The following is a 16,336-nucleotide window of genomic DNA, read 5'->3' on the forward strand; positions in this document are numbered from 1 at the left end:
TCCTACCTGCTGCTGCCGAAAGAGCTCTCGCTTCGTATCAGAGCATTGCTGCTGCAACAGGTTTTTCCCAGCAGGTTCCTGCAAACAGTGCCTTGGGCTGCAGGAAGTAGTTTTCCTCCCTCTGTTTCCTGCCTTGCTGCCGCACGGTGTGAGCTCTGTTGGCTTTTGCCAGCACTTATTAATTCCAGGCTAGTTTTAATATTCATGCTTTGGGTAGTCTGAAGTGAGGTTCTGCTGCTCTTGCAGTACTTAAGATTATGTTTTACAAAATTAGAACCGTTATTGATTTGGGTATTCATATTAGAACTAAAGAAAAAAATCAAAATCTCATTTCTAACAGTGCTGAGTCATTCTTTCTGTAAATTGCTTTTTTGGTTTATTTGTCATATTCAATGATTTTATTTTTATGCCTAATACATAATTTGGATTCTGCTTTTCACTGGAGCCAAAGCAAATGTAGCTGAAAATGAAAATTTCCCTTTACTACATGCAGCTACTATATCACATAATCCGCTAATAATTACAACTGCAAATTAATTCCAAATATATGAATTTTCAGATACCAAATGCCCATGGTATTTAGGAAGTACATGGTGAGATGAATTTGATAACAGCATTTCAAAGTAGCTCAGAAATTCCAACAGGAGACCGCTGTCAAGAACTTTAAACATAACTGCCCGTATGCAAGCAACTAGATGAAGATTTGTTGCATAATTTTCAGAGTGTCGGGCGTTCTGGGAGGTGGTGGTGATCAGCCCAAGTGGAAACGAGGCCATCAGGCCCAAGAGGCATTTATTTCATTGTGTCCCACCAGTGGCACAAAGGCCCCTGTGCCTGGTGTCCCTGCAGGTGATCAGGCGCAGCCGTCTCTATAGCTGTGCAGGAGCCCTGCTTCTCCTATAGATTTATCATCAAGTATACCCGGTCTATTGTGATCTGATTTCTGTTTCCAATTCCTAGGCAAATTGAGTTTCCAAAAATTATATGAAATTAAGTCAGCATATGTCTCGATTTCCACAGGAGTGCTGTAAAAAATCCTAGTGGTAATCTTATTGTACCAGATGGCATTGCAGCGCTCGCTGATTATTTAAGTTTTTATGTACAGTTCTCCAAACAGTTTATGGAGTAAATCAGCACCGGTGTCCCCTTTTGCAGGTCAGGACGTTTAGACACCGACTTTCTCAAAGTCACAAAACTGGGACAGAGTTTCAGTCTCCTGAGTACTGAGAGAGCAGAGTTCAGCCGCGGCTCCTCAGAAGCAATTATGGGCTGCTGCTGCTTAGGATCCTTTGTCCCCTGCCCCACAACTGCACGCATGACTCCAGCATACCCACAGATGTAGCAGCAGTAAGATTTCTACTTGGCCACTCATCTCGAGGACACAGAGTCATTCCCCTGACAAATAGGCTCTTCCTAAATGACAGCCCAGCTCAGCTTACCGCGATCTGTAATGTCTCGTGGGTACCCAACTCGGGAGTATTGCATTTCGCTTAAGAATCAGACCTAAAGAAGACTTCGAGGTGCCCCACGTACTTGTGAGCACCTCCTATCCATGTTAGTTGTATATAATTGTCAGATGCAGAGGAACAGGCAGCTCTCATTTCTTTCTAATCAGTTATGTTTTGCTTGAGCTCCCACTGATGAATTTAAAATAGGCTCAGCTATAATGCAGATGCTTTCAGTACATGTGGCACACGAGAACTGATTTCCCTGTTACACTCTGCAAGCTGGGTGTGTTTAAAAGCCTCACATCCTTCTGCTGATACAGTTCTTCGTATCGAGTAGTGCAGATATCCTGAGATGAACGGGGTGCCATCCAATTTCTTTTTTTTTTTTTTTAATTAAAATGACTAAAAATAACCCCGTATAAAGCAATCGTCTGCTAGATATAAAGATGAACTGCAGTCATCAAATGAATTCCATGTTGACATTTTCATGGCTGTGTGTCAGGGTGCCCAGGTACATTTCTGAGTTTCTTACCCTGTTGGTGTGGTTTTCCAGGTACGGAGCTGTGTCAGCGGGAACGCTATGTGCCCTTACCACTCTGTCCCAGCAGCTGGAGAATGAAAATGCTGTTGATGTTTTCCAGGTGGCAAAGATGATAAATCTTATGCGGCCTGGAGTATTTACAGACATTGTAAGTCTTTAAATGGAATATAAATGGGGAGTTTACAAGGTTTTCATTTGAGACCAAAAGCATGAACTGAAACGCACATTGTGTACGTTACCAAGCCCCATTGCTTCTGCTGCCTTCTCGTGGAATTTAAGCCCACCGCTGGTTTAACACAGTTATGTATTTGGAACAGCGAATGTGGAAAATTTATCGATGAATTGATGCATTGAATTCATCATATGAAATCATATATTGTCCATCAATTGTATGTTACTGTTTAAAATCAACATGGTAATGGAATAAAGAGGAAAATAGGGCAGCTGGACAAATGTCCTTCCTGCTGGAAAAATAGTAACAGTACTGCAGTGTTTGTGCAACATGCTGTTCGCTTCCTTACATTATTCTGATTCTCCTGCAGTTTCCTTTTAATGCCAACAGAAAGACTTCTTTTCTCTTCAGTGGGCAGGAAATCATCAATAATATAAAATGCTCAAAGTTGGCACGTTGGGGTGGTAATGTGAAGCTAGATTAACACAGGCAATTACTCTCAAAGTATTTTTCTTTGATATATGTACACCTTTAGTAGCAAACACCCATAACCTTCCTTAAAAATGCCAACTGTAAGTGCCGCTCACCTGTGTACAATGAAAGTATTGAAATAACTTGTCTTTCTTTTCCAGGAGCAGTACCAGTTTCTTTACAAGGCAATGCTAAGCTTGGTCAGCACTAAGGAAAATGGAAACGGTCCCATGACACTGGACAAAAACGGTGCTGTGATGGCCAGTGATGAATCGGATCCCGCAGAAAGCATGGAGTCTCTCGTCTAATTGGAAACCTGGAAAGGCACTTAATTTGTAGAACTTCTGAAGACTGAGCGAACTTTTTTGAGGCCTTTTTTGCCAGACTCTAGGTTATACAATAACCCAATTACTTTTTTACACTGATAAAAGTTTTGATATTTATTTTTTGCCATTTTATGTCTTAATGGTATCCTACTGAGCATTTGCACCTCTGTTTATTTCACACAGTGAAACGCAATTTTATCTAGTTTGCACTATATGATCAGTGTTACTGCCTATAATATTCTAATACAAAACAAGCCCTGATGTGACATTCCATGACAACAAACATGCTTTTTCTGTTTTGTTTAAATGCAGTGAAGTTTTGCTAAACTACAGCGACCCTCGAATTTTAAATCTTGAATGCTAGGCCAGATGGATTCTTTCTACGACAGATACTGTACCCCTTCATTCCATATTTATTATTTTAATTATCATGTCACAGTTTTGGTAATGGTATTCTGCATTCCAGTGGAGTGGATGAGCAGCGTTCATCCTTCTTGACAAAACGTGGCAGGTGATTATTAGCTACAGTGAAGGTGTAATAGCCTTGTGGAGCGGAAACAATTATTTCTGTATTGTTTCACATTACTGTTTTGTACACTTAGAAACCTAAGACTTGCTTCACATGGAATAGATGAAGTACGTACAATATAATTATAAACTAGATACAATTTGTGTGTGGGACGCAGTGATAGGTTTTGATTTTACAATTTCAAAGTTTCTCCATTTATGCAGAAAAACATCAATTTTTGCTCTTAGCCAGCCCTGTGATGGGAAAGTATTTTGGTTTTATTTTCTTCAGAGCCGATACAGTAAGAAATCTACTACAGCCCCAAATCAGACCTGTTTTCAGATATATTGAAGGTAGCAATATTTTACATTACTAAGCTATTCAATATTTTAAACACATTAATTTCCTTACTATTTCTTGAATATGACCTCACACCTAATGGTATGTTACATGATGACAGGCGTTTCTTAATTTCATAACTGTTAGATGCCATTTTTACAGGTGTGTAATTTTCATACTTTAGTGCTAAAACATAAAGTACTGATCCATATTTACTGGTGAAGCAAACTAATAAAAAAACTACCTATAAAGTTACATTCTCCCTCTTTTTTTTGCCAGACTAATTCTTTAGCACAAACCTAGTTTATTGTGTTTTCCCTCCCACACCAATGAAATGGTTTTCCCCAGATTATATAAATCATTTGAACAATTGTTTGGAGCATCTAAGTATACATTCTCATTGGCTCCCTTTTCTTTTGTATTTTGTTGCGATTCAACAACGTTCATCTTTACTTAACAAAAGAAGTAAGCACATACTTAATTCTCCGGAGATAAAGCTAATCATTTCCTTCATAGCTCTGCCGAATAGGGAGGGGTTATGGAATCTGCCTTGAGAATGAAATATGTTGTGTCAGCCATCCTGATGTTTGCTATACAGTTACAGGCACCATCCTTTACATGTGGCATTAATTTCTTCTCAATTCCAACTGCACAAAACATGCATTGTCTTTTTCAGGACTTGTCAAAACATTGCAGCGTATTTTTCATTTCAGTGTAAAACTTTCTGCCGGCGGGACTTGCTCGAATACAGACACACAGCAAGGCAAAAACCACTTCTTGTGGTGGAGGGGAGGGCAAAGAGGAAGGTTAGCTAAGGGAAAGGTTCTGTGGATTTTTCATGCGGAAGGAAGCTGAAAGTGACATTTCTATTGAGAGTAGGTCTTTTGGCTCGGAACCCATTGAGGTACAAAGTGATACAGCCCCAGCGAGAGCAGAGAGCTATACAAACCGGTATGTGCTAACATCTGGCCTTTTATTTTTAATAGGAGAAGGACTTCCTAGTATGGAGAGACTTGATTAATTCTCACACCAAAATATTTAAGAGTTCACCAGCAACCTTTTGCGTGGTTACCCTTCATTTAACAGTTTGTGGAATCCCTCAGTACAAGTGCTCCAAATAACTGCTAATGCTGAACAGTGCGATATATCCACGGTTTCTATGAGGAAATCCCACGTCCAGCACCAGCTAGTCCAAATCAAAAATGTGCAAAACTTTTCAAAAGAATGCATTGTAGTTTGCTTCCCCTTTGCACTGGGACGTCCCAGCATCAGAGTGAGTCAGTGGTGCGTGGCAGGAGCTCGGACTGGAGATGCGGCTGCCAAACCCCCACGCCCCAGCGGTGACCCCAGCCCTGGGGATGGTTTGGATGAGTTCAACCTTGAGTATTCAAGAGGTGTAGGGAGAAGGAAGGAATTCAAACCCTGACAGAGCAAAGTGACGCAAAGATTACTGCAGGCCTCAGGAGCGTTGCATTTGTTCAGTACCCTTAGCTGAATACTTTCATTTCTGTGGCATGATGGAAGGTAACAGTGGTTCATGACACGCTGCCTGAATATCCTTGGTTTCATGTCTTCACACAGGTTTTAAAAATCAGTGAAAGAAGGCTGTGGGGTTGAACTTTGGTAGATGCTTTGGAAATTCATGTATTTGCATTGGCGTTTTCCCACACCTTCAATACTTGCTTGGGGCTGAGTCCATGGGGAAATAATTTACACTGATGCTGTATGACTTCTCCATAGATTTTTTTCTTAAGGGGGATTAGTTGCATATTAAGAACTGTGTTAACAGTCAGATAGCCAATAGAAGGTAGTGATAGATTATGCTTGAAGTGGATGAAGGTTGGGATTAGGAGCATATAAGAGCCAAACCCATCCTGCTGCAAGCAGATGCAGCTCTGCTCTCTTACGTGGACGTGCACCTCTTTCCCTGGGTCCGGAGGAGGCTGGCAGAAGGACCAAGCAAGCATTCAGAGGCATGGAGCTCCATTGGGATGCTCTCACGTGCCTGTCTGGCCATTGCTTTGCAATGCCAGCCCCCCATACTGTAACCCCTGCTTGTTCCCATAGTGCATGTCTGCAAGTTAGGGGAGCACAGGTATGTCCTTTGCTATAAGATGTGGTCCTCAGCAGCAGCAGTGTGTGCATGCATGTGTGTCTACATCAGTAAAGTATTATTTCTCCACATCTTGCATGGGTATGCACCTGCAGACCATGTGAAAGATATAAACATCTGTGTGTTGAGCCCATCATAATAGCCAAGCTTTCCAAGAGGGAAAGTGTCATCGTAACATCTAAAATCAGTGGTGCTCCTGTAGTGGTTAACCCGGCATCAGTAGGAAGGTCTGGGGGAGGCAGTCAGACTGTCCAGGTGCGCAGGCTGCAAAGCTGGTTCTTCAGCAAGACTGTGGTCTGAAGAACTTCCAATTTAAAGCAGCGTTTGTCCTTAGTATTTCACAGTGTTTGTTCCCAAATACAAATTTAGGAACGGGATAAAAAAATCCCAAACCCTTATCCTCCTTCCTGCGTGCAATCTTCTGTAGCGTGGCTCTGTTCGAGGTTAGTGGAATCACTGATAGGATCTGCTGCATTTCAGTTGTTTTTCCAATTTCTGACTGCTTGAATTGCTTGAACCCAGAGTGATGTATTGGAACACTAGGAGAAGACTCTTTATGAAACAGCACAACTGCCTTCTTATTAACCTTTTTTTAAGCTGGTATATTTTATTTAAAAGCTATAAATATAGATATCGATTCTACCAAAGATACATACTACTAATTCTCAGCAAAACAAAACCAACATAATTAAAAAAATAATAATAAAACGTAGTTGTCTTAAAGATTGAAGTCTTTCTCAAATTCATGTCTTTCGATATCAAATCCTGTGTTCTGAAGTTTGCGTTCAAATGGTGCCAGTGAATTTTTATATGAAGGGAAAATGCCTATTTATTAATCCACTGCATTGCTGTTCTTTTCTCTTTTTTTATTTTTTCTGACAAACCTAATTCAGCTTTTATTGTTACCCCTTTGCTTTTCTTCTCTTTGATGCCATTCTAACAATTTTAACTACATTGGCTTTACTTATCAAAGGAGAAGGAATGCAAAAATAGAGAAGGAGAAGGAACTGTAATGAAGAGATTTGGCCTCTACTTTGTCGTAGCTGTTAAAACTGTTTTTAGTGTTTTTGTTAACTATTTGCAAAGGGAAGCATTTTCTACAGAGGATAATTAATTTCAAGAAAAATGTCTTGAGTTTTAAGAATAAACATGTCTCCAAAAGAGGAGATACTCAATTTTATACAATGTCACAACTCTCCAACATTTGGGGTAGTGACTTCTTTGTTGTGTTAGAACATTTGAAATGAGCAAGCAGCCATTGTTTCTAAAGACCTAAGCATTCACGTGTACTCCTATTTTTTTTTCCTTCATTTTTAAATAGCGAAACCATTAAAACTGTAAATATTTTGTTGCTTGGATAAGCATCTTCTGGGAACTTTGTATCTATGGTATATAATCATAGAATTTTATATTTTCATATAAAGCTAATTTTTTTCTAGTTTCACCTCCTTCCTAGTTCTGTGGTGGCTATGTGAATACATACCTTCTGTGTATCAAGGTAGTGAGACACCATCATCACACTCCAAAAAGATTTCCACACATCATTTCTTTGGGGCAGTGATTGTGAAGGTTAGATTATTTTTTTTTTTATTCCATTGTCAGTGTGTGCAATAGGAATTAGACTTAGCCAGTCACTGGATACGTTTGTCTCATTGATCCATTCAGAAAAAAATGTGGTGTTTGGTTTTGGGACAGGGTGGGAGGGAGTATTTTGAGGGAGACGTTTGGTTTGGTTTGGTTTGGTTTTTTTGTTTGGGGTTTTTTTGTAACTTGAAGAATCTTCTTTTTGTTATGTTTAAAACTATATCAAATCATTCTATTATAGTGTTATTTAATATGTAAATTGTATTGCTATACATAAAATAAAGTATGGTTTTTGATGTATTTACAGACTTCTTTCTTATTTGCATCAAATATACATACAGAACAGATGCGCAAGTCAGTATTTCATTGTCCCTGGCGTGCAGGAAGAATGATGAGATACAAGGCCTGCTTTAATTAGGTCTCAAATTTCCAAGGAGTACTCAGCCTGGAACTGTCTCTCAGTCACTTGACAGTGGAGGTTGCTTCTCCCCTCTTAATTATCTCAGACAATCAGAGAGCTTTCTGCCTTTCTCAGACTATCAGCGCTTCCCTTTCCTCTCCATGACTGTTCCCCCCAGACTGTTGTGACATCAAAGCCACTTTTGGAAAGGAGATTGTCTCCATTCCAAACTGGAGCTTTATCTCTGGGTGTGATGTTCCTCAGACCTAGTTCAAGCTATCAGCAGATGTCTGCCTGCAGGAGCAGGGGCTTCCCCCCAGCCACAGTCACTTGGTTTGCTGGGGTCACCTGCACCTACTGCAGCTCACCAGGAGCTGTGGAGGAGCGGGGAAAAGCATTCATCCCCATCTCAGGATAGTATTAAGGGACAGATGTTCCAAATCCTAGAGACAAAGCAGCAAGTATTCCCCGTGGCGTGTATTAGAAGCCATACCTACTTGCTGCACCTCAGCCAAGAGCTGTCACTGAAACAGGCACATTGTGCTGTCAGTGCCCAGTTTTGCAAAAAAAAAAAAAACCTCAACAGCTCCACATACTGCCTGTGGTTTTGTGCTGGTTGCACGTTACTTACATTGTTCTCCTTGTAAGAAAACTGCTCAGGGTTGGGGCTCTTGTTCTGCAGCAGGTGATGGGCACGGCAGCTCCAGGGCAGTGCAGGACCAGGCACAACCAGCTGGCAAGGCTTGTGAGCAAACCATTGCTGGGCAGTGGGAACACCTCCTAGGACAGTGGCACAACATAAAAAGGGTTATCTGTGGTGGTTACAGGAATCAGCCCCTGCAGTACTGAGATGCCTCACCAGCTCCTGAGCTGACCTGGTGAGTGATGGCTGGGAGAGGAGGGCAGGAGGGAAGGCAAAGCCTTGGAAAAGAGCTTGGATCCTGTGCCGATGCTGGAGAAGACCTATATCCAGTGGAAACACACAGTAAGTAGGTCACTAATGCTCGGGCAAAAAAAATATGATTTACCAGCACTTTCCACTACTAACAACATGCCTGAATTAATTGGCGGTATCAGGAGATCCCAACTTCTTCTGTAATAAATAGCTAATGAGTTTAGCCTTTAAGGCTTCCAGAGGCTGCTAACAGTCATGCTAAGCAGGTGCAAATAATAGCAGCATTTTATTAAATGGATTCAAATGCCAGAAGGTGTACTTCCAAGACCTTTGCAATAATACAAATATTTTTGATCAATGGCTCGGTCCCAGGCCTATTATGTGGCCACTTGGAGCTCTGTGCAGGGCCTCGTGCACTGTCACGTCACCACCCCAGCTGGCAGCTGCCTTATTGGTCACTTGCGGTTTCTGTTTCCCCTTTGCTGCCAATCAATGGTTTTGATGTTCTGACTTTGTAATGCTTTAAGAAGCAGCTCTTCACAAAGCAATCTTTCCTGACACTGTGTTCAATTAATGTGACAGTCACTGGGCTCGCTTTTCTTTTCTAAAGTTGTTATCTTCCTTATGTCTTGAAATCCTTGTTTAGGAGTTGATGTCTGCTTTGCTGCTGGTTTATGTTACGTTTTAGAATTTTGAAAAGATTCTGCATTTTAGTTCTATGTCTCTTCTGGGAGCGGTTTCCAGCCCTTCAGATTTCACTGTCTCTGTGAGCTGTATGGCTCGTAATTTCTGTCACAACTAAATTCAAATCCTGTTGGTCTTATGTCACATACCACAGGGTATTCTTGTACAATATCTAATATAAATACTTTGTTCCTGTGTCTAAGGAGCTGCCAAAAGAGAGAGATTCTGAGTCAACATCAGAAGAAAGCCAGAAGGTATGTGTGTTTTGTCTTGGAAGGATAGCGCTGCTGGCTAGAAGCCTGAGGCTTGATGGAAGGGAATGTGGCATGACCCTCCCCCAGCTCTTTTTTACTGTTTTAATGATCTAGAAGGCTGCCCTAGCTGATAGATGAGAGCCAGCAGGCTCTGCCTGCACAGGCGCAGATGTTCTTCTGCACCATTTAGCCTCTATGGGTCCCAGTTTTCTCTGAGTCCATCTGGGGATGACACCAGCAGCCAGGAGGGAGCAGAACGCTAAAGCTTTTCCTACACAGAAATCCAGCCTAGGGTTTCACACAGATGATGGCTACTTTTAGTACAGCTTCTCTCATCACAGTTATCATACGCATACAGAAGGCAATGTGCAATTGTGCCACGCTATTCCCTGTAAGCCAGACATGGAGAAATGTGACATTAAGACAAAAAAAAGGCAACGTCCAAGTAAAACGCTGCAAGAAATCTAGTAGATTCTCTCGAAAAGTATTTTTGCATCCTAATAGAGAAGCCGTGGCTTCTCAGCCATACGTCACACAGTCTCACAGTCCCTCCCTGCCCATGTGCAGCCTGACCTCTGTGATCTTACCCTAAATTCTCACAGGGTAATCAGCAGGCTGTGGGACATAGACAAAGCCTTCATGGTCTGCTTGGGTAAGAAATCAGCATGTCAGAGACACGGTCAGTGTGTTGTCATCCTTTGAGGTGCTTTCCTCAGATGGACTTTTCAGCAAGACAGGAAAACCTGGCAAAAATGGCAATCACCATTAATTTTGTAAAACGAGACTTGAGGGGGATTATTTCAAATACTATCAATTTGGCAGGTGGCAAAGCAGGTTCTGTGGTTCAGTAGTAGAGCTCTGAGATGCTGTGTGCCCGTTCTGCAAGACATGAAGGCTGCAATCCTCTTCATCTCCTTGCTGAGAAGGAAAAGTAAGGGGAGAGCTGACGAGCTTGATTGCAGGATGAAATGAGATCTTTAGCGCACTCTCAGCCAATGCATGGGAGTAAATGATCTCTAGAATAAAGCCTGTCTGTTTTCTCTCTGCAAAGCAGTTCCTACCCGGTACACAAGAGGAATGGAGCAGGGGTGTCCTGCATGTACTAGATAAATGAGCAATTTCTTTTAACAAGGTGCTTATCAGGTTTCATCAGCAGACGATCAAGAAGAATGGAAAACCATAGAAAAACAATAAGTTGAAGCCTTCATTACATGCAGCCTGATGGGACCATCAGCACCTCACAACTTTGCCTTCCAGGAATTCTTCCTAATAGGCTCAAACCGTTATCTTTCAGGGTATTGGCTTAGCATCAGAACCATTGGACAAACTCTGATTCCAATCTTCAGATCAACTCTCTAAGCAGTAGCTTCCATTTAAAATATAATTTGATGTCATTTCAATTCAGTATCATTTCACTCATGATATTATCAAGTGACATCTGTAGAGAACATCAGGTTGCAGAACATCCTCTGTGTTAATGCCATGGGTGTGACTGCGAGCAGAGCAAACTCTAGATTATCCTAGCTGTAATACAGCAAGATGTATAAAAACAGGTGACAGAGTAAAATGGTTAGGTTATTTAGCACTTAACTTAGCTAAGTATAGGAACACTTAGCAACTAGCAAAGAACGTCCCTAGTTTTGCTTAGTACTAGTCTTCGAGCTGAAAAATACCATTAGTGTGGAAAAAAAATCATAAAAGCTCTTAAAAGTTCAGTAGCTTAGGTTAGGAAAGGCTCTGCCTTCTGAATTTTAGTGCCTTAAATAAGCTTCCTTATTACTTAAACCTCTTACTTGGATCCTGTTAGACATATGTTGTGCCTTTGCCTGAAAGTCTCCTAGTGACCTGTAAATTGATTGCAGCCTGTGAGATTGGCTATAAGTAAATCTTAGCTCCTTTTTTTCCCTTTTCCTTTTTTTTTTCTGAAATAAAAAGGGTGCAGGTGGCTTGTCTACTATCAGAACATATGTTCTGTATGCAGTTCAGAAATGCTATTGATCTGCTCTCAGTGATGTGGTTCCAGACCTGCAGCAATTGGCTCGCCTATTATGAACCCAATTGTGTTCATTGATAATGCCAGTATGTAAAACTTGAGTTCTCATGAACAGTGCTGGTTTGTGTAGTCATTCCACGTACATTTGCAGTAGATAGGGTCCTATCCATCTGGCAGGCACCTAATAGGTCGACATATCTCGTAGTCTATTGTGTTAAGGCGTTTGGAAAGAATGAGGAACACCAGTAACATACCTAATTGGTTTCATGTAGGATGTTGGTACAGTTTTACAGCATTTATTTATCTCACTCTCTGTTCACAATTTAGATATGCATTAAAAAATATCTAGTATCTTTCTTGCATCACAATAGCAGTGTGTCATAGCCAGCTTGCATGCAGCTTTATCTTCATAACATTCACCCAATAAACTGGGTGAACATTTTAAGGGTGTTTTAGCAACAACTAATTCAAGCTTACATGGTCAGATGAACAGAGCACTGTCACAATGCAGTTTTTTCTGCTTGCCAAAATTCTCCTCTTAATTTCCCAGCTTGAGGTACGGGTGCCTGATCAGCAAGGGCTCAGGACCTTGAGTCCCCAGCACAGAGCAGTGACTGGTCTCTGATTCATCAGCTCTAACAGCGTCTGAAACACATTGCTGTGCTGGTATCCACAGGAATCAGCAAGATTAAGTATGTAACTGCCAAAAAATATATTGAGCAGGAATTTGTCACATGAAAGATATGACGAAAAGAAAAAGAATAAGCTCCAAAATGACAAATGAAAAGAACACGGTCATTTAAAATAAATGGCATAAAGTCAGTCAAATTACACTGAAGTTCACAAATAAGGGATAATAGCAGTCCTCCCCTGCCCTTGCTTTTGATTCTCTTTCGTGTGATCTCCTCCTGCTGCACATAACTGGGATGAAGACCATGTTCTGCAATACGATAAAGCTCATTTTGCAAATGATCACAGAGTCACAGAAACATGGCACAAAGTGTTGACCTTGTCCTATGGCTCCCTATTGGGTTTCAGATTGTTCAAGGCATTTGGTGGGAAAGCTGTATTCTCACAGCTATATACCAGATTAAGAAAGTCCATTCTCTCACAACCAGCATAAAATAACCCCACCACTGCAGGTGCTGTGACCAGGTATTTGTATTTAATGGGCAATTAATGATAGCCTCAGCAACGAGAAGCCCTGTGCAGGGCTGACATCTTCCTGAGCACACAGCCACCCCTGCCCAAATTTTCAGCCTGAATTATCTCCCACTCTCTTCTCTTCCTTACACTGTACAGCAGATCCTTTCTGAAACAGCAAGCAAAGTCCCATTATGTTATTTCCTTCTTAATAAGTCCAAAAGACATGTTCCAAAAAGGTAATATTAGCATTGGTGATGGGATATCTTACCTTTGGAGCTCTTATTCCACATTCCGCCTGCAGTTCCAGGGGCTTCAATCTTTATTTATTTTCTGTGCCAGCTCTCAGCATCCTTCCTAGGCAGCATGATGCATTAACTTTCCATATAATGAATACTCCACTTTGGTCCCATACTCTGAAATACATCCCTGTCTGAATGAGATTTCAATGCTCTGCATTGCTGATTTCCAGCTGCGTGCCATGGCCCTTTTTTTTCCATAGGTTGGCAATACCGAAAGAGCCCTCCAGACCCAGAGAGACTGCTTTTAACACAATCTCTGTTGTATTGGAGGGGTAGGGGGGGGAGCATTTTTTAGACTAGATCCAACAATAAAAATATTAAAGTTATTTTCCACCTTGCAAGAAAGCTGCCTGATGATTATATTGTTCCTGCCTTTTAAACTAATTTTATTTCAATATGGTGCATTTGCAGTCATCATAATCCTATTGCTGCATGTTATTCCCAGTATAATGAATGAGAAGTAATATTGTTTGTGGAAGGGGTTTGTGCAAGTTTTTTTATTTTTTTTTTTTAATTCTACCTACTGCTACAATATCAGAAGATAAGCCAATTAGTTCCCCCAAATCCCTCCTATCCACTTCTTGTTGAGTTTGGTTTTCATTAAAGGATGCAAGTTATTTTGCAAAGCAATATGAAGAAAGACCTAAGGTTATTCCACGAAAGGCAGGCTGCATCCACACTGCTAAACGTCTGTCCCAGCCTTAGTGAAGTGTAGGTACATCCTTGCAGTTCAGCTTCTCACACGAGATGAGAACATACATAGAGCTGTAAAGCGATGTAGTCAGTTCTTCCACACTGGGTTTGGAAAGGATGACAATCAGTTTCACGCAGTGCCACTTAAACTGCTATCGCTTACGTTCTGCTTTCCCAAAAGCATTACTTTGAGCCCTAGACTTGAGGGAATTTAGGATACAATGAACTTCAGGAGAGTTCAGCCTTGCTACAATTACAATCTCCTTGTCAGGCGCACAAAACCTGAAGTCATGCTCTAGAACCAAGTGAACCCGAGATCAAAGGAGGGCATGGAGCACTTGGTGGCCAGGCTGGCACAGGAGGCCGCTGCCCTGTGGAGATCCCAGCTCTCTGGCTGCAAGCAGGGACATGATTTTGTTCCCACAGAACGGTTGTCGTGGCAGGGATTCCAGACAGAAACCCACTAATTGCAAAGCTGTCCTATGCACCGCTGTAACAAAGCATTTTGTCAGGAAGCCATTATTGCCTCTGCCCTGCTCTAAAAGTGAGCTTCCTAACAATGCAGCGATAGAAGGAAAATGAATTCCTCTCTCCTCCCACCTGAGTTCCAGCTGACACATTTCCTATTTACAGAAGGATCTTGTCAAGCATAAGCAAGCACTGCCAGACAAAATAGCATTAAAAAGTGCTCCGATATTATATCCCCGTTACTGTCATATTAAGTTTCCTTGTGTAATAGTTAATATGAATTAATAGATACTTTCACAAATAGGTCTCAATTGTTATAGGCGATTACAGAGTTCACCAGGTTGATTATTACTGCAATATAACATTATCTGCTGATGAGCTTGTAAACCTTGTTTTCCTTATCTGTTAGGAGCTTATATGATCCATTAATGATTTATAAACTATCCTCATTATAAGGTTGTAGTATGGAGTGCGACAGATTACAACACAGGCAGTGCTCCAGCTCTAAGTTACCCATGCAGCTAATCCCAGCTTCATTATGTGATCCTCGTTTAGATTTTATCATACGCTGTTATATTCTGGAGGGTTCCACTTCTTCCTAAGATGTGATTAGCAATCATCCACATCCTGCGTTTGCCCACACGGCATTTGATGCCTGCAGCAAAGCTGAGCTCCTGCCATTGTGTTGGTATGCACAGATTTGGGAATAAGTCTGCTGGCAGTTTTCAAAGCAAGCAGAGCCATGCACAGGTCTGTGAGTCTGCCCACGGTGGAGAGGCCACAGAGATGGCCACCTCTGTCCTCATCCCCATCTCTGAGCTAGCGCCCCAATTCCCCTCTCACAGGAGCTGTCTGCTGCCAAAAGGTACAGCTTCACCAGTAATGAAACCAGTGTTTCCCGTCTCTGTCAGCCATGATCTTAACAGACTTGTTCCCTGAAGTGGCCACAATGTAAAGTATTAAATCAACAAGCTGCCGCCCTTACTATAAAATGGCCAAAGAAATTGCCACGGAAGGAATAGTGGCGATCCTTTTCCCAATGGAAAACTTGGGGGGAAAAATGGTTTATGCTCAGATCTTCTATTTTTCACAGTAGTCCTTTCCCGGTGCTCTCCAAATAGCAAGCCAACAAAGTTTTATAAAATCCTCTGTACTCGAATGTTTTTTGCCAGTTCTCCCTCAAAGGGTGTGACACTGTGAGTGCTCCGCTGCAGTGCCTGACTTCGTAAAAATTAATAGCTAACTGGAAAGAGTAGATTGTTCTCAAAAGAGCGGCAGAGCCATTCGTGGTGTACACGGGCTTGTTAAAATCCAGTTTTCTGAATTCATGACAACAACTTTTCTTGGAGCCTCTTCAGGCAGGAGGCTCTCTCAGGACATCCAGGTAGAGCAGCTGGTCTGGGCAGGTTCTAAGGCAAAAATCTGGACTTTTCTGAAGCCACTGGCAAAGTTCATTCTGAGTTTAGCGGAGCCAAGATTTTCTGTCACCTTATCACTAAATCTCTTGGCTTTCAGCATTACTGCATTTTTTTCCTGAGCAATTTTAGGCATATCTATTCCAGTCTTCTGACAAAGATATTTATGATGAACAGTAATTATTCTGTTGTAGTGGTATCCTGGGACCTTAGCTGTGGACCCATGTGCATCATTAGAAGCAGTGTGTGGATGCATAATAAAGAGACAGGTTTGCTGTTTATTTATGTGTGATGCTCTTTACCTTATCCTCAGACATTTACACAAATGAGTTCAAGCTGAGGAATAAACACAAAGATGTGGCCATGATGTCTGGTTCAGGATGTGCCTCATCTGCAGGCTGTCAGAAATCAGTAAGAATTTATGTGTGCTGCTCTTTACCATGTCCCCTGGATATCCTCTATTGTCTGCTCTTAGGAAAAGAGTACAAGATGAATATTCTCATGCTTCTGGTAATACAGATTTGATCTTTTGTGTTATATTGGGAAGATTTGTCTGGAACTTCCAGTCGTGCCATGGCAAACAGGCC

At 41.5% G+C, this 16,336-nt stretch overlaps 1 protein-coding gene across 2 annotated transcripts in view; it reads left to right on the plus strand.

Annotated features, from left to right (window-relative positions):
* The window catches only part of PTPRG (protein tyrosine phosphatase, receptor type G), a 379,675-nt gene extending 375,604 nt beyond the window's left edge, over positions 1–4,071 (plus strand). For both annotated transcript variants that reach the window (XM_021409043.1, XM_021409044.1), the window contains exons 28-29: positions 2,002–2,137; positions 2,794–4,071. In XM_021409043.1, coding sequence (XP_021264718.1) covers positions 2,002–2,137; positions 2,794–2,940 — 283 coding nt within the window. In that variant the 3' untranslated portion in view covers positions 2,941–4,071. The remainder of the gene's footprint in view (positions 1–2,001; positions 2,138–2,793) is intronic.

This window comes from Numida meleagris, chromosome 11 (genome assembly GCF_002078875.1).
Source record: "Numida meleagris isolate 19003 breed g44 Domestic line chromosome 11, NumMel1.0, whole genome shotgun sequence".
NCBI lineage: Eukaryota > Metazoa > Chordata > Aves > Galliformes > Numididae > Numida > Numida meleagris.